The sequence below is a fragment of the Neophocaena asiaeorientalis genome, unplaced genomic scaffold (genome assembly GCF_003031525.2).
Source record: "Neophocaena asiaeorientalis asiaeorientalis breed wild unplaced genomic scaffold, Neophocaena_asiaeorientalis_V1.1 scaffold176, whole genome shotgun sequence".
In the NCBI taxonomy this organism is placed as follows: domain Eukaryota; kingdom Metazoa; phylum Chordata; class Mammalia; order Artiodactyla; family Phocoenidae; genus Neophocaena; species Neophocaena asiaeorientalis.
The window spans coordinates 1,637,259-1,656,432 of record NW_020175788.1 but is presented as its reverse complement, the minus strand read 5'-3'; the positions used below and the strand labels follow the sequence as shown (position 1 = coordinate 1,656,432).

At 39.3% G+C, this 19,174-nt stretch overlaps 1 protein-coding gene across 1 annotated transcript in view; it reads left to right on the top strand.

Moving 5' to 3' along the window:
* The first annotated feature begins 35 nt into the window (after positions 1-35).
* The window catches only part of KIN (Kin17 DNA and RNA binding protein), a 36,383-nt gene continuing 17,244 nt past the window's right edge, over positions 36-19,174 (top strand). Inside the window, exons 1-7 of the mRNA XM_024732318.1 lie at positions 36-202; positions 3,931-4,025; positions 6,230-6,273; positions 6,358-6,480; positions 7,320-7,501; positions 9,907-9,955; positions 10,917-10,974. Of these exons, the coding sequence (XP_024588086.1) occupies positions 89-202; positions 3,931-4,025; positions 6,230-6,273; positions 6,358-6,480; positions 7,320-7,501; positions 9,907-9,955; positions 10,917-10,974 (665 nt within the window). The 5' untranslated portion in view covers positions 36-88. The remainder of the gene's footprint in view (positions 203-3,930; positions 4,026-6,229; positions 6,274-6,357; positions 6,481-7,319; positions 7,502-9,906; positions 9,956-10,916; positions 10,975-19,174) is intronic.

Sequence of the window (19,174 nt, the reverse complement as noted above, 5' to 3'; positions counted from 1 at the left end):
TATTTGTCCTGCCCACCCCCGCCAGCCCTGTTCCGCTTCCGGTCAACCAGGCGCTGGTCTGCGGAAAGTTGTTGCTGCGGAGGGCGCGATGGGGAAATCAGATTTTCTTACCCCTAAGGCCATCGCCAACAGAATCAAGTCCAAGGGGCTTCAGAAGTTGCGCTGGTATTGCCAGATGTGCCAGAAGCAGTGCCGGGACGAGGTAAGCGGGCCCGGGGCGACCCCGTGTCCACCCCCTCCTCTCCCCGGAGGGACCCCGCTGGAGATGCAGGCTGAGGTCCCCGACGCCGGGGTGAGGGCCTGGGTCTCCCGTCCCTAGTCGTGGGGGCTGCGCAGGGTGAGTCAAGGACTCAACTCAGTAGGGCCGTCCTTCCCTTCAGCCCCCGTCCTGGCAGAGAACCAGTGGCCTTTGACACCTCCTTGTTCCCCAGTCTAACCGCAAAAAAGAAGTGAAGTAAGAAAAGGTTTTGCAGCCCTCGGAGAAGTGACCCCACTCAAGTCAAGAAACGGGGGGTGAACAGTGCCGAGCCGGACGCCCGGGAGTGATAGTAACAGACGTCTCTGACTTGCCGTGGCTCTTAGACATGATAAGGGTGTACACCTCTTTTCGGGATCAGATGAAAAAGGAGAACTAAGCTCTTGCACACTAGTCACCTAACAAGCATTCATCGAGCACCTGCCATGTGCCAGGACCAGGATGTTATTGCGAGTGAGATGTGGCCTCTGGAGTCAGAATCAGAATTAGGAAGCCGACAAGTCACATTGTCTCTGCCTGTTTACTTATCTGAAAAGTGAGAATAGTAAGTGTCCCTACTTGTAAGATTGTTGTGAGTTTTAAATGAGTGAATTATGTGTAAGGTGGCTCAAGGGGTCTTTGAGCAGATCTTGAAAAAACTTTGCTGTGCTGTGGAGTTTACACTTTTCCCCATTATTTAGATGGATGATGAAGCACCTGGAAAAATTGAGAGCAGGCTAGTGACAGGATCACGTTTTTCTCTGGAGATTGAATTGGGTAGGAAAGGAAGAGCACTGGGCACTTGGAATCTAATCCAGTGTTTCTGAAAGTGAGGGATGAGATACTTCAGGTGGCCTCGCGTTGAATAACATTGATACAGTTATTCTCTTTCATTTCTCTTTACTACTAGTCAAGGTAAAATTCTTACACAGAAAACTAGAGACTAGTACAGGGAACATCCATATATCCACTACCCAGATTTAACGCTTTAAGTTTCACTTAACATTTTAAATACTTTGCCATGTTTCCTTTTCTCTGAAATATGTAAAGTAAATTACAAGCATCAGGGTATTTCACCTATAAATATTTAACTACGCTCCTCTAAAATATTAGGATATTTTTCTATATAGCCACAATATATGTCATCACACATAACAAAATTAATAAATATTTTGTCATATCATCTGGTGCATACTCCATAGTCACATTTTCTCAATTGTTCCCATAAATGCTTTTTAAAACAGTTTTTTTTAGCATGGGGAACTATATTCAATATCCTGTGATAAACCATAATGGAAAAGAATATGAAAAAGAATTATATATGTATGTATGTATATATATATAAAAAACTGAATCACTTTGGTGTACAGCAGGAATTAACACAACATGTAAATCAACTATACCTGAATAAAATAAAGTAAAAACAAAAACAAACAAACCCAGATCCAGTCAAAAGCTATACATTGGATTTGGTTATTTGAACTTTTTAAAAAATAGACTATTTTTTAGAGCAGTTTCAGGTTCACAGCAAAAATGAGCAGAAGGTACAGAGATTTCTCGTACCCACCCTGCCCTCAACATGTACAGCCTCCCCAACCATCAACCTGGTGCAACAGAATGGTACTTTTGTTACAGTCAATAACACTACATTGGCACATCATTAGCACCAAAGTCCATAGTTTGTATTAAGGTTCACTCTTGGTGTTGAACATTCTGTGGCTTTGGACAAATGTATCATGACAAATATCCACCATTATAGTATCATACAGAATAGTTGCATTGCCCTAAAAATCTCTGTGGTGTCAGGTGTTAGGACTTTTAATTCTCTCTCAATTTTAAATTTAAAATAGAATTCCCTCCTTTCCCCTCTGTTGTTTTTCTTGACATTGACTTGAAGAGGCTAGGCCAGTAATGATCCTAGAGGATTCCCCCTTTAACAATTAACTTTTCTTGTGGTTGTCGTTCGTCTTCTTTCTCTAACTCTTGTAGTTTTTGTAAACTGGAACTTAGGTCTGAAGGCTTGTTAGGGTCAGGTTAAATGTTTGGGAGCAGAATCCTTGATAGGTGACCCTGTGTATATGACATTGCATCAAATAAGAAAGCGCATGATGTCTGGTAGTGCTAAGAAAATTGAGTACGGTTGACAGCCTGTAAAATAATGTTGGAAAGTAATATTTTTCCCTTTGCGAGAGCAAGTAACTATGGGGGAACTGGTAACAAATACTAGTGGAGTGTGGAATCGTGCCTATAGCTCCAATTTCCCATCAGCCTTTTACTCATGTGTTTTAACATCTTTGCTTGAGTCACTTATTTCATTAGAAGTTGAAAAGTGGTTATTTTTCTAGTTCTTTTTACATTCATTGTTGACCACCATTCTTTTGAAAAAATGAGCTTTTTCTCATTAACTAGGGTTATTTGGTTATCCTCAAATGTTATCCTAAAATAGAATTCCTCAGGGAAAGAGAAGACACGTTTGATTCTCTCTTTTAATTACTACTTTTCAGAGTAAGACACTTGGGGTGATTCTGACCTGTTTGCCCTCACATCTGTTCATTGCCCTTCCCTGCCTAGGGGAGGAGAAGCTGACCCCTACAAGCCCCCTCCCCTGTCTCTGTCTCTAATACCGGAAGAATGAGGGGGAGGGAGGTCAGATCTGGAGTATTCCCCTCCTGCCCATCCACTCCCTTGAGTTTCTAGAATTTAATAACATTATTTTGCTTTCATCTTACTGATTTATTTGTAATTTATGGGAAGTGGTGCTGGTTTTTTGTTTATGAGACTGATATCAAATCTCCTTTTAAGACGCAGTTAAGGAAGAGTAATGCGTAGGTAGGGCACAGAAGAGGCAAGAATTGTGTAGGCATCTGTGGATGACTGAAGATTAGGAAACTGCTCTAAGCAAGATTGAGTGTTGAAATCAGGGCAGTGGCAATGGGATTGAGCCGAGGGACTGGGTAAGTTATTAGGTCGGCGGAGTAGACGTAGTGCTGAGTGGAGGTAGAGGACTCTAGGATGCTGTCCTGGGTCCTGGCCGGGTGACGGTACAGGACAGTGCTGTTCACCAAGATGGGGGAGACAGAGGAGAGGCACATTTTTCATTTCTCTTACTAGTGGAGAATCAGGTTCAAATGTTAAGTGGAATAGACACAAAGTCAAAACTTGCATGTTTTTTACAATCATCTGAAGAAGATACAGATTTAGTATGATAAAATAAGGTTTATGTATAAAATGCAAGTGTATTTGGGGTAATGAGCTAAAGTATAGGAAAGTGAGTGAAGATAGTTTCCTTAATGGAAATTCACTAATGACCCATTTTACCTTGTTGTAGTCCTCGAAACGCTTGCATAACACTTTGTATGAAGTAGGTGCCCAATAGGAATTTGTTAAATTGAGTCAAAAAATAAAATCGCTCTTCTGTTGCTGTGCCCTATAATGTTTGTTACTAATGTCTGTTTTCTAAAGCAGTATTTTTCTGTCTCTTTAATCTTCTGGGATTCTTTGATTAGCAGGGTTGCCAAACTCAACTTTATAAAAAAAATTTTTAGAACGATAGGGTGCCTACAGCCAGTGACTTGATTATTTTTTACAATTTATCATCGAAGAGCAGCTTGTTAGGATTTAATTAAATACTTATATTTAGGGCCTATTATAATGAGCTAAATCAAGATTTAACCACTACCTTTACATTTTTGTAGAATGGCTTTAAGTGTCATTGTATGTCCGAATCTCATCAGAGACAACTACTGCTGGCTTCAGAAAATCCTCAGCAGTTTATGGATTATTTTTCAGAGTAAGTAACTCAAAGCCATCCTTATATCATAAGCTTTATTCAGTTGGACATTTAATAGATGCTTAATATTTAATATATTGGGAGCTCTGTTTATTCCTTACGTATTAATGTGATAGCTGTATTATCTTTGTGCTCAGTTTTTGTTTTGACAGTTCATCATTGGGTGGAATTGTTAAAAAAGTATGTCTCACAAATCAGTCTTTCTTCCATTCACTTCAAACATATGAAAAACCATTGCTCAGTCTAAAACAATTGTGGCTAAGAGCACAGGTCTGGAGTCAGACTGCTTGTCATTAAGTCCTTCAGAGCTGGGCTTCTCCACTCAGGAGCTGTGTGACTTTGGGTGAACTTATACAGTTTCTCTGTGCTTTAGTCCCCTCATCTGTAGGTTTTGTACCTTTCAGGTATTGTCTTTCCTTCATAGGGTTTATGCGAAGATTAAATGAGTTAATACTTTGAAAGTGTTTAGAAGAGTGGTCAGTACTCGATTAATATTAGCTGTTAATTATTATTATTACAATTAATATTTAGTCTTGCCTCCATCCCTTTCTTTCTTTCCAGGGTTTTAGACCTTTTGGTATTAAACCCCAAAGACTTTTGTTTATGTGGGTTAATAGCCTGTAAATTAGGGATTAAGACTGAGACACTAAAAAAAATTTATTCACTTAAAATCACAATATAAGGCTATTACAGTTAAAATAACATTTTTACATGAAAATTAACTATATTTTCCAACACACAAAAAGCACACAAAAAAATAAGAGTGGTGTTGTTTTACATTTTTGCAAATCTCTTCAGTGTCTGTCTTCATAGAACACAGTTGTATTCTCACATCTGCTTCTACCTTCATTCTCTTCTGAAATGTTGCTTGGTTGAAATACATAGAGAAAGTCCAGCTTTTACACAGATGTGTAGTTGGAAGTGGGGGGAGTATTTTAATAGCCTTTTCACATAATTTTGGCTATTCTTCTATGATATTACATTGAAACACAATGGCGTGGTAGTTTCTTAAAGATTAGTTGCAATGTGGAATCAGAAACCATATAGCAAACCTTTTTTTTTTTTTTTTTTGTGGTACGCGGGCCTCTCACTGTTGTGGCCTCTCCCGTTGCCGGAGCACAGGCTCCGGACGCTCAGGCTCAGCGGCCGTGGCTCACGGGCCCAGCCGCTCCACGGCATGTGGGATCTTCCCGGACCGGGGCACGAACCCATGTCCCCTGCATTGGCAGGCGGACTCCCAACCATTGTGCCACCAGGGAAGCCCCTAGCAAACCTTTTGTACTCTATGACATTAAAATCCATGTGATATTTTACTTTAAGTGGATCTTGTACCCATGTATGGTTTTGTAACATCACACATCAGTCATTTGGAAAATATTGCTTCATTGAGTTACGCAGGTATTCTGAAATTCTGAACGGTGATACATTTTATTATGCAATATCATAAAATCATATTCACTGACGTCAAATCAGTGCTGTCAGAAACATCTTTAAGTATTGGGAAGTATGTCAGACTCATGGTGGCGGATGCTAGTTTACCAGAATTCATATTTTTTTGCTTGAAAGCTCAAATTTTATCATTGGCAACAAATACTGTCCGTTGTTTTTCTTGACCTGACAGGCTCACTTTGTTTATTTTTGAGAAAATATCTACTGAATACTTAATTTGAAATAACTATTGTCTATATGTCTGTCATTTCTCAAATATCAAGTGATGCTTTCATGTCTCTGTGCCAGATGGGAACAGCCTTCTCTTTCTCTTCACCTGTAAATGTCTTGGTCAGAATGTATATCTTATTCACCTATGTTTATCTGTCACTTAACACAGTGTGCTCAGCTCAGAGGGACACATTAAGTGCCAACTTCATGTTTTATTATCAATAGAATGGGATAATTATGCCACATTCAGTAGCACTGAGACTCCATGAAGAATCCGCTCCAAAGATGTGTGGTCACTTTTGCTGTGCCACCTTTACCAAGACAAAAAGTTCCAACTCCAACTTGACTTTTAACTTTAATTCTTGAAAGCTGTAATCTTTCAGGATTTTTCCCTTGTTCAGTTTTTAAAAGTTCGGAACAGATATTAACGTAGATGTTTTATATATCATGTGCTCATGCAAACTGTACGATGGCTTAAATTTCAGGAAGGTGATGCTATGTATTTGTAGAAATCGCCTTAATGCTTTCCCTCCCTGCTTTATTAGGGAATTCCGAAATGACTTCCTAGAACTTCTCAGGAGACGCTTTGGTAAGTATCTTAAGTCTTGTGCATGTGATGACTTTATAATCTCATAATCTGCTCAGGGTCAGCAGTGTCCTAATTTCTTCTTAGGAACCAAGAGGGTTCACAACAACATCGTTTACAATGAGTACATCAGCCACCGAGAGCATATCCACATGAACGCCACGCAGTGGGAGACGCTGACAGATTTTACTAAGTGGCTGGGCAGAGAAGGTAAGAACAAGACGTGATGTGAACAGTTGTTATATGGCTGCACTGCAGGGAGGGAGAGAATGATCATATTTTCTGTGTAAATTTATGAAAAAGAGGATGAGTAGGGCAATTAGAAACTGGCAGAGAGGAGCATAATCTTCCAGGATTGATTTTGTGCGCTGCAGGTGTGTAAGAGCGTCTGGAGTGATTCTTTCAACAGTGCAAAGGTACATCACTGAAGCATCCACTCGTTAGGTTAAGGACCAGTACCCGTCCTCTTCCACTTTTCCCACTACATTCGTTGCACTTTTGGAAACTTTTGTTACCCCTTCTTAAGGCAGTTTTTAAATTTGCTGCCTCTTTTTCCATTTCTAATAGGATGGAAAGTTCAGGAAAAGAACAGAGAAAGAAATTTTGTATCAGGGTATTAGTTATTGAGTGTGTTTCTTTATTCCATTTTGGGGAAGATTTCTGCTTGGTTAAGTTAGAATATCCTGTACTCAGTGGATGTTAAGTACTTAGAGACAGTTCAATAATTGCTAAGCAAGATAATGCTTTTTTAAATGTTTTCCTTGTTTAAATGTGTTGCCTCAACCTAGTCAAAAATCAAAATAATATTTCTTTTCTCTTTAAAGAGATAAAATATTCCAATTAAAGTCTAAATGTCACTAACTGTAAATATGGAAAATTCACGTGCTGTATGAATTCGTGTATTTGAATGTGTTTGAATGAGTGTATTTGAATGAATGAGTAAATACTGCAGAGAGAGACCACATTTCTATGTACTTTCAGCTTTGATTATACTCAAAATTATAGTGTCCGTTACTGTTTTTTTTTTTAAATCCATTACTTTTTTTAAGGCTTGTGCAAAGTGGACGAAACACCAAAAGGCTGGTATATTCAGTATATAGATAGGGACCCTGAGACGATCCGCCGGCAGCTGGAACTAGAGAAGAAGAAGAAGCAGGACCTTGATGATGAAGAAAAAACTGCCAAATTTATTCAAGAACAAGTGAGAAGAGGTCTGGAGGGGAGAGAGCAGGTGGGCATCATCAAGAGAGGCAATAGACAAAGGTCTGAAGAAGCAAAATCGCTTGTTTGTTTAAGCCTTGAACGAGTTTTGTAGGAGAAAGGGCATAGCCAAGTATAAAAGTCCAGGCTGTGGAGTTGTGACAAACCTGGGTCCATTCCTGACTTACTGACTTCACAAGTTTGTGTAATTATGGAATCTTCTAAACCTCAGTTTCCTCATCTCTAAAATAGAGTCAGTAGCTAGTGGCAAAGACATAAACAGAGCGTTTCAACTGATTATAATTAATGCAGTGCTGGGGATGAACACAGTGTGTGAGAACACAGAGGCCTGGCACTTGCTCCAGCCTGGGGAGGACCGAGAATATTTGGAGGTAGCTACATCCCCTAGGCTGAGGAGTCTTGAGGAATTAATGGGTAAAATCCAGGTAGATGGGGAAGGGAAAGCATGATAAAGTTGGTTCAGGTGTTAGAATAACTAGATCAAGGCATTTATTCCAACAGACATTTATTGGTCACCTCCTGTGTGCCAGGCGTTCTTCTAGGCACTGGGGATACAGCCAGTGGACAAAAGATAAAAATCCCTGCCCTCAAGGAGCTTACATACTAGAAGTTGTGTGTGAGCAGGAAAATACAGCCTAGTGTGTATGTGAAACTACTAGCCATTTAGTATTTTTTAAAACTTTTTATTGTGGTGTAGCACACATGAAGTAAAGTGGATGATGTGCATTAATCTTAAGGTTACAGCTCGATGAACTTTCACATATGCGTGTGTCTTTAGATGGATGGATGGATGGATCAATAGATAGGTAGTCCATGTGGCCACCACTCAGATCAAGATATGGAACATTTCTACTATCCTAGAAGGTTCCCTCATGCCCATTCCCAATTAATATTCCTTGTCCTCTAAGAAGAAAGCACTGTTCTGATATACTATTGGTTGTTGGTTAGTTTAGTCTGCCCTTGAACTTTGTAGGAATGGAATCATCCAGTTTGTTCTCTCTGTGTCTGGCTTCCTTAGCTCACCATAATGTTCTGTATGTGTAGTTCGTCTACATCCTTTCCTATCAGTGCTTCACTCTTTTTTTTGATTGATGTATTTCATTTTACGAATATAATACAGTTTATGTATCCATTCTCCTGTTGAGAAGCATGTGGCTCGTTTCCAGTTTTTAGCTATTATGAGTACAGCTGCTCTGATCGTTGTTGAGCACACGTATAAGCTGTTGAGTACAGAGTGATGCAGGAAGTAGCAGGCGATGAGAAGTAAGACATCAGTGAGGATCACTTTGTGAATCAGCTTTTGTACCATGTTGATTGAACTCTTTGATAAGTGAGAGAGTGAATGTGTGTTACGTTACTTACATTAACATGCATATTGTCACACAATCTTTTAGAAGTTTTCTACATTAAATTAAAACAGGAACAGTGCTTAAACTGCTGTAAATGTGAAATTTAAACTCCTTAAGGCTGAAAGCTTTTTATTCTCTTGCTTTTTAAAAATTTAAATCTTCATTTTCAATAGAGAAAATATTATAACTTCCTATCGTGGAAATCACAAAGGATTCACATCTTGTACTGAGGAAAGAGGTTTACTTTTTGGAATAACATTATTGCTCTGTAACATTTTAGCTTAATATTGCTAAAACCTTCAAGTTACTTGTACTTTTCAGGTGTAAACAGTATCTTTACCCAAAAAGCAGGGGAAATTCTATTGATCAGTGCTTCCTCATTCTACATTTAAACTTATCAATTTTTTCAAAGTAAGATCATGTTCTTTTGTGAAATCCTATATGGACATTACCTAACAAAATATTTTAGCTGGATCTCAAGGTCATCCTTCTTATTTATCAGTAGTAACAACAATTAACATTTATCAAACACTACGGCAGGCACTATGCTAAGTGTTTTATTTATATTATCCTAATTAACCTTTATCATAACTCTAAACATGTAGGCTATCCCTACTTTAAAGATGTAATGATTGAGCCTTCAGGGAGATGATGAGATTGACCGAGATGACAAGGCTCATAGGTGGCAGGGGAGGATTTTATACACAGTCTTCTTCGAGTTAGTCTTAGACCCTTGATCATTACACTAAAGCGTACTACAAAAGAGAAAGGTTTTGCTGTTTAAAGTAATCCTCTAGCTAAGATTCCTAGAGTTTATTGCTTTATGTTGTTGTTTCCTGCTTAAATTGTAATAGAAATAAAAATGTAGGTAAACTTCTGCAGTTCGGTATAGAAAAGCTACTTTTTTCCCCCCGTAGAATAATTCTTTATTGGAGAATATTTGCAATACATATAATTTCTTAATTAGTATCTTAACCATTTTAGGTAGCAAGTCATAATTAAGGACTATTGAATATTGATGGTAAATGCAGTTGTGAACCAAACCTTCAAACTTTTTTTTTTAAAGGAAGTCCCTGTTTTTACGGAATTAAGCAGAGAAAATGATGAAGAAAAAGGTATTTTTACTTTTCTTTCTTCCTTTTTTAATATGGATGCTTTTGTATTGGCTCTGCCAAAAACTAGCAACATGTTTGGGAGCAAGAGGTGTTATCTGTCTGGGTTATTCTCCTCAGTAAAATGAAAAGGCGATAACAATGAATTGGATGGAATGCCTACAGCAACAAGTAACCAGACTGAGTAAAATGAGCCTAAACAATAAGGAAATACCTTGCCATACCAAGAGTCCCAGAGGTAGGATGGTTCCGGATGCCACACTATCAGTAGCTGGACCCAAGGTGGCTGCCGGCAGTCCAGCCATCATATGCAGACCCAGTATTGTCCAGAAGAAGACAGAGAGCATCTCTGTCCTTTGGAGTCCACTGTGAGCGAGGAAACTTTTCCTAGAAGACCTTCTTCCCACCAGCAGACTTCCTTTTGAATGTCATTGACCAGACTGTATCACATGTCCACCTCAAAAATAGTCACTTGGAAAGGGAGTGGAATTATTTTGATTGGTTTAGACCAAAGAGCCTTACTAATCACCTCCCATAGGTCCCACCCCCTAGTCCCATCACCTTGGGCATTAGGTTTTCAGCATTTGGATTTGGGAAGGGACACAAACCTTCAGACCGTAGCATCCCCCAAGCCATACGTGAGGGGTACGGACACCCAAACAAAATTGGATTCCTGTTACCAAGGGGAGAGGGGCAGTGGAGTGGGGAAGTGGCCAAGGCTGTCTGCTACATCACATGATGGTCTTTCCCAGCTCTGTAAGCATCAGTCCAGTATATTTTACAGGAGTTTATGACCTCTGGGTAGGAGCATTCCAGCTCTCATGTATTCAAAATGTCCGTGAATTTCTACATAGCTGCATTGTGATATTTATTATGATTTTAATTATAATTTTGTTTTATTATATCTGATGTTTTATTATAATTTTCCTGACATATATATGGAATACCAATTCTTTTCTTCCAGTTACATTTAATTTGAATAAAGGAGCATGTAGTTCAGGAGGGGCATCTTCCAAATCAAGGTGAGCTATATGAACAGGTATCTTAGAACCTGAAAATTTTGATGAAATGTTGATTACTACATTTTAAAAGGTGCAGAACTGTGAATTCTTTTTTTCTGGTTTTTATTTTCATCTCTTTTTCCTTTTTGTTTAATGATTGTTTTGTTTTGTTTAATTTTCTTAGGAACTGGGTTTTTTCTTTTTTGCCTATGATGAGCTGATTATATCTTTTAAGGAAAAGCTCATTTTCATTAAATGCTTCACATGGTAAACATTAGCTTCTCCCTGAAAGCTTCTCCACTTAAAGGTTCTTTCTGTGCTATGGCAATACTATTGAGTTTTCTGTCATAGCCCACTATCAAGTTTGTTAACTGGAGTACACACTTCTTGTTTTACCTGCTCTATTATGATTTTCTGAGAACAGAGACTAACTTATTCAACTATCTCCTTAGCACCTAGTAGAATGTAAGTGCATTAGTAGACACTTAGTAATAATTGCCTTCCCTTCTGGATGGTGTGGTACTGAGCAAGACTTGACCAGCCTTTTCTATAAAGAGCCACATAGTAAATATTTTAGACTCTGTTGGCCATGTGTCTTTGTCATCACTTAACTCTGCTCTCAGAGTGAGGATGCAGCCATAGATGATGCATAAGTGAATGAGCTTGGCTGTGTTCCAATAAAATCTTATTTATAAAAACAGGCAGCAGACTGGATCTGGCCCTCAACTGCAATTTTTCAAGCCCTGGTATGGCACGTAGTCAGGTATTTATATCTACTTTTCATGTTCTCTTCTCTTGCAGTTCTCATATATTCTTTCACCAAATATCTGTGCAGTACTTATGATGTGCATTGCATTCAGTTTGGTTATGGAGGTGAAAAGATAAATCAGACAGGATATTCAGAAGGGCACTTTATATTCAGTATCTACTGGAATTTAGTTTTAAGCTGGGTGATTTGCTGTTTTACTTAATATTCCACATGGTGCTTATTTAACCTAACTCAGTTTTTTGTTGGTGGGAGTTTTTTTTCTTTTTGGTTTACAGGCTAGTGGTTATTTGCACGACTAAATAAGTGTCTAGGAGAATTGAAGGAAACGGGCAGTCTGAGTCAGCAGTGCCTAACTGCTTCAGGATGACTTGCCAACTGTCTTAACTTTGATCAAAGTGTTTCAGTAGTAACATCTATATTAGATATCATGAAGAAATTGGTTAATTGGGTTCTATATATGATACATTTGAAAAGAAAATTTCTTTTCAAAATATTGCTGTGATATATGACCAGGAAGACAGACTGCAGTATATCTTAACACATGCCATATAGTTTTGGACCCTTATGTGTTTCTATTTTCCTTTATTATTTGTTATTCCTAAGTGTAGATGAATGCTGATATTGGTTCCACTGGGCCCCAAATTGATCGCCCTTATGTTAGTTTTCTATGGCTGCTGTAACAAGTTACCACAAACTAGGTGGCTTGAAACAGCAGAAATTGATTCTGTCTCTGGAGGCCAGAGTTCTGAAGTCAGTATCCTTGAGCCAAAATCAAGGTGTCTGCAGGCCTGTGCTCCCTCCAGAGTCTCTGGGGAGAATCTGTTCCTCACCTCTTCCGGCTTCTGGTGGCTGCAGGCATTCCTGGGCTTTGGGTTGCATCCCTTCAGATTTATCTCTGCTCTATCTTCACATCACCTTCCCCTCTGTGTGTCATCCCCCTCTGCTTCCCTCTTTTTTTTTTTAATTTATTTTTTAATTTTATTTTTATTTATTTATTTGGTTGGTTGGTTGGTTGGTTGTGTTGGGTCTTCGTTGCTGCACGTGGGCTTTCTCTAGTTGTATCGAGCGGGGGCTACTCTTCGTTGCAGTGTGTGGTCTTCTCACTGCAGTGGCTTCTCTTGTTGTGAAGCTTGGGCTTTAGGCGCGTGGGGTTCAGTAGTTGTGACTCGCGGGCTCTAGAGCGCAGGCTCAGTAGTTGTGGCTCACGGGCTTATTTGCTCCACAGCATGTGGGATCTTCCTGGACCAGGGATCGAACCCGTGTCCCCTGCATTGGCAGGCAGATTCTTAACCACTGTACCACCAGGGAAGTCCCTGCTTCCCTCTTAAAGGATGCCTGTGGTTGTAGTTAGAGCCCACCCAGATAATCCAGAATAATCTCATTTTAAAATCTTTAGCTTAATCCCATTTGTAAAGACCCTTTTTCCAAATAAGGTGACATTTGTAGGTTCCAAGGATGAGGACCTGATAGCTTTGGGGGTCTGCTATTCAACCTGTTACATCCCTATGCCAAACTGTGATTTAGTAAAAACATTAGTTTTATTTGACCAAGTTCTGTGACTTCTGTCTCAACTGTCTATAATAATGTGAAAATAGTGTTGCAGGTAATACAATGGAGAGACTATCTAAGTTTTCTTTTTCTGAAATTATGGTATATTTTTTTAGAGGTTGGGATTTATTTTCCTGTTGATTTATATCTCTTATATATTTAAAACCCAGAATTAACTAAGTTATCTAGTTATCAAAAATGGATAATTTAGGCTGTGTGAGGCACAAAGATAAGCCCTGCTTCCCCATTGCTGGAACAAAGATTACTCAGTTCTCACTTCTGTTTTTCCTTTGGGCTTCCCTGTCTCTTTTTTTTTTTTAACATCTTTATTGAATATAATTGCTTTATAATGTTGTGTTGGTTTCTGCTGTATAACAAATTGAATCAGCTGTATGTATACATATATCCCCATATCCCCTCCCTCTTGCACCTCCCTCCCACCTTCCCTATCCCACCCCTCTAGGTGGTCACAAAGCACCGACCTGATCTCCCTGTGCTATGTGGCTGCTTCCCGCTAGCTATCTATTTTACATTTGGTAGTGTGTATATGTCCATGCCACTCTCTCACTTTGTCCCAGCTTACCCTTGCCCCTCCCTGTGTCCTCAAGTCCATTCTCTATGTCTCTGTCTTTATTCCTGTCCTGCCCCTAGGTTTTTCAGAACCATTTTTTTTTAGATGCCATATATATGTGTTAGCATACGGTGTTTCTTTTTCTCTTTCTGACCTACTTCACTCTGTAGGACAGACTCTAGGTCCATCCACCTCACTACAAATAACTCAGTTTCGTTTCTTTTTATGGCTGAGTAATATTCCATGGTATATATATGCCACATCTTCTTTATCCATTCATCTGTTGATGGACACTTAGCATGCTTCCATATCCTGGCTATTGTAAATAGTGCTGCAATGAACATTGTGGTACATGACTCTTTTTGAATTATGGTTTTCTCAGGGTATACGCCCAGTAGTAGGATTGCTGGGTTATATGGTAGTTCTACTTCTAGTTTTTTAAGGAACCTACATACTGTTCTCCATAGTGGCTGTATCAATTTACATTCCCACCAACAGTGCAAGAGGGTTCCCTTTTCTCCACATCCTCTCCAGCAGTTATTGTTTATAGATTTTTTTGATGATAGCCATTCTGACCGGTGTGAGGTGATACCTCACTGTAGTTTTGATTTGCATTTCTCTAATGATTAATGATGTTGAACATCCTTTCATGTGTTTGTTGGCAATCTGTATATCTTCTTTGGAGAAATGTCTATTTAGATCTTCTGCCCATTTTTGGATTGGGTTTTTTTTTTTTTTTTTTTGTGTAGTTTGATAGGGATTGCATTGAATCTGTAGATTGTTTTGGGTAGTATAGTCATTTTCACAGTGTTGATTCTTCCAATCCAAGAACATGGTGTATCTCTCCATCTGTTTTTATCATCTTTAATTTCTTTCACCAGTGTCTTATAGCCTTCTGCATACAGGTCTTTTGCCTCCTTAGGTAGGTTTATTCCTTAGGTAGGTTTATTTTATTCTTTTTGTTCCACTGGTAAATGGGAGTGTTTCCGTAATTTCTCTTTCAGATTTTTCATCTTCTAGTCTCATAGCATTGTGGTTTGAAAAGATACTTGATACAATTTCAATTTTCTTAAGTTTACCAAGGCTTGATTTGTGACCCAAGATATGATCTATCCTGGAGAATGTTCCATGAGCACTTGAGAATGTTCCATGAGCACTTGTTTTTGGTTAGAATGTCCTATAAATATTAGTTAAGTCCATCTTGTTTAATGTGTCATTTAAAGCCTGTGTTTCCTTATTTATTTTCATTTTGGATGATCTGTCCATTGGTGAAGGTGGGGTGTTAAAGTCCCCTACTATTATTGTGCTACTGTTGATTTCCCCTTTTATGGCTATTAGAATTTGCCTTATGTATTGAGGTGCTCCTATGTTGGGTGCATAAATATTTACAATTGTTATATCTTCTTCTTTGGTTGATCCCTTGATCATTATGTAATGTCCTTCTTTGTCTCTTGTAATAGTCTTTATTTTAAAGTCTGTTTTGTCTGATATGAGAATTGCTATTCCAGCTTTCTTTTGATTTCCATTTGCATGGAATATCTTTTTCTCTCCCCTCACTTTCAGTCTGTATGTGTCCCTAGGTCTGAAGTGGGTCTCTTGTAGACAGCATATATATTGGTGTTGTTTTTGTATCCATTCAGCCAGCCTATGTCTTTTGGTTGGAGCATTTAATCCATTTACATTTAAGGTGGTTATCAATATGTATGTTCCTATTACCATTTTCTTAATTGTTTTGGGGGGTTTTTTTGTAGGTATTTTCCTTCTCTTGTGTTTCCTGCCTAGAGAAGTTTCTTTAGCATTTGTTGTAAAGCTGGTTTGGTGGTGCTAAATTCTCTTAGCTTTTGCTTGTCTGTAAAGGTTTTAATTTCTCTGTCAAATGTAAATGAGATTCTTGCTGGGTAGAGTAATCTTGGTTGTAGGTTTTTCTCTCTTATCACTTCAAATATGTCCTGCCACTCCCTTCTGGCCTGCAGAGTTTCTGCTGAAAAATCAGCTGTTAACCTTATGGGGATTCCCTTGTATGTTATTTGTTGCTTTTCCCTTGCTGCTTTTAATATTTTTTCTTTGTATTTAATTTTTGATTGTTTGATTAATATGTGTCTTTACGTGTTTCTCCTTGGACTTATCCTGTGTGCGACTCTGCACTTCCTGGATTTGATTATTTCCTTTCCCATATTAGGGAAGTTTTCAACTATAATCTCTTCATATATTTTCTCAGTCCCTTTCTTTTTCTCTTCTTCTTCTGGGACCCCTATAATTCAAATGTTGGTCTGATTAATATTGTCCCAGAGGTCTCTGAGAATGTCCTCACTTCGTGTCATTCTTTTTTCTTTATTCTGCTCTGCAGTAGTTATTTCCACTATTTTATCTTCCTGGTCAGTTATCTGTTCTTCTGCTTCAGTTATTCTGCTATTGATTCCTTGTAAAGAATCTTTAATTTCCTTTATTGAGTTGTTCATCATTGTTTGTTTGCTCTTCAGTTCTTCTAGTTCCTTGTTAAACATTTCTTGCATTTTCTCCATTCTATTTCAAAGATTTTGGATCATCTTTACTATCATTACTCTGAATTCTTATTCAGGTAGACTGCCTATTTCCTCTTCATTTGTTTTATCTGGTGGTTTTTTACTTTGCTCCTTCATCTGCTGCATATTTCTGTGTTTTCTCATTTTGCTTAAATTACTGTGTTTGGGATCTCCTTTTCACAGGCTACAGGTTAGTAGTTCCCGTTGTTTTTGGTGTCTGCCCCCAGTGGGTTGTGTAGGCTTCTTGATGGAGGTGACTGGTTCCTGTGTACTGGTGGATGAGGCTGGATCTTGTCTTTTGGTGGGCAGGACTGTATCCGGTGGTGTGTTTTGAGGTGTCTGTGAACTTATTATGATTTTAGGCAGCCTCTCTGATAATGGGTGGGGTTGTGTTCCTGTGTTTCTAGTTGTTTGGCATGGGGTGTCCAGCACTGGAGCTTGCTGGTCATTGAGTTGAGCTGGGTCTTAGCGTTGAGACGGAGATCTCTGGGAGAGCTCTCGCCTATAGAGATTACATGGGGCCAGGAGGTCTCTGGTGGACCAAAGTCCTGAACTCGGCTCTCCTACCTCAGAGGCTCAGGCCTGACACCCAGCCGGAGCACCAAGACCCTGTCAGCCACACGCTGTCTTTGGTTTTCCGTCTCCAGGCACAGCCTGGCCTCCACACACCTCCGTGTCTCCAGGAAGGCTTGGCACTGGGCCCGGTCTGACAGGTTTTCCATTTGCATGGAATATCTTTTTCTCTCCCCTCACTTTCAGTCTGTATGTGTCCCTAGGTCTGAAGTGGGTCTCTTGTAGACAGCATATATATTGGTGTTGTTTTTGTATCCATTCAGCCAGCCTATGTCTTTTGGTTGGAGCATTTAATCCATTTACATTTAAGGTGGTTATCAATATGTATGTTCCTATTACCATTTTCTTAATTGTTTTGGGGGGTTTTTTTGTAGGTATTTTCCTTCTCTTGTGTTTCCTGCCTAGAGAAGTTTCTTTAGCATTTGTTGTAAAGCTGGTTTGGTGGTGCTAAATTCTCTTAGCTTTTGCTTGTCTGTAAAGGTTTTAATTTCTCTGTCAAATGTAAATGAGATTCTTGCTGGGTAGAGTAATCTTGGTTGTAGGTTTTTCTCTCTTATCACTTCAAATATGTCCTGCCACTCCCTTCTGGCCTGCAGAGTTTCTGCTGAAAAATCAGCTGTTAACCTTATGGGGATTCCCTTGTATGTTATTTGTTGCTTTTCCCTTGCTGCTTTTAATATTTTTTCTTTGTATTTAATTTTTGATTGTTTGATTAATATGTGTCTTTACGTGTTTCTCCTTGGACTTATCCTGTGTGCGACTCTGCACTTCCTGGATTTGATTATTTCCTTTCCCATATTAGGGAAGTTTTCAACTATAATCTCTTCATATATTTTCTCAGTCCCTTTCTTTTTCTCTTCTTCTTCTGGGACCCCTATAATTCAAATGTTGGTATGTTTAATATTGTCCCAGAGGTCTCTGAGACTGTCCTCAATTCGTTTCATTCTTTTTTCTTTATTCTGCTCTGCAGTAGTTATTTCCACTATTTTATCTTCCTGGTCAGTTATCTGTTCTTCTGCTTCAGTTATTCTGCTATTGATTCCTTGTAAAGAATCTTTAATTTCCTTTATTGAGTTGTTCATCATTGTTTGTTTGCTCTTCAGTTCTTCTAGTTCCTTGTTAAACATTTCTTGCATTTTCTCCATTCTATTTCAAAGATTTTGGATCATCTTTACTATCATTACTCTGAATTCTTATTCAGGTAGACTGCCTATTTCCTCTTCATTTGTTTTATCTGGTGGTTTTTTACTTTGCTCCTTCATCTGCTGCATATTTCTGTGTTTTCTCATTTTGCTTAAATTACTGTGTTTGGGATCTCCTTTTCACAGGCTACAGGTTAGTAGTTCCCGTTGTTTTTGGTGTCTGCCCCCAGTGGGTTGTGTAGGCTTCTTGATGGAGGTGACTGGTTCCTGTGTACTGGTGGATGAGGCTGGATCTTGTCTTTTGGTGGGCAGGACTGTATCCGGTGGTGTGTTTTGAGGTGTCTGTGAACTTATTATGATTTTAGGCAGCCTCTCTGATAATGGGTGGGGTTGTGTTCCTGTGTTTCTAGTTGTTTGGCATGGGGTGTCCAGCACTGGAGCTTGCTGGTCATTGAGTTGAGCTGGGTCTTAGCGTTGAGACGGAGATCTCTGGGAGAGCTCTCGCCTATAGAGATTACATGGGGCCAGGAGGTCTCTGGTGGACCAAAGTCCTGAACTCGGCTCTCCTACCTCAGAGGCTCAGGCCTGACACCCAGCCGGAGCACCAAGACCCTGTCAGCCACACGCTGTCTTTGGTTTTCCGTCTCCAGGCACAGCCTGGCCTCCACACACCTCCGTGTCTCCAGGAAGGCTTGGCACTGGGCCCGGTCTGACAGGTAACTAATGAAGATTCCAGCTGTGTTCATACACGTGAATAACACTGCCTGGGCCACAACTCATCAGCTCAGTAACTCCACTTCGGTGTGGCTTCCCTGTCTCTTAACTGCACACATGCTCACTCCAGTTACTGAAAGCAGAATCCTAGGGCTGTTCTAGAAGCCTTCCGTTCCATTTCCTGCCTTGATTTTAACCTCATTTGACCCTGTCTCAATCTCTCACCTTTCTACTAGAATCTTTTTTTGGGCTGGAGGGGCATTATTGGTACAGCAGCTGGTGTAAGATTAAATATCATACAAAGCAAAGCTGGAAACAAATTGCCTATTTTCTTTTTTTTTTTTTTTTTTTTTGGTATGTGGGCCTCTCACTTTTTTGGCCT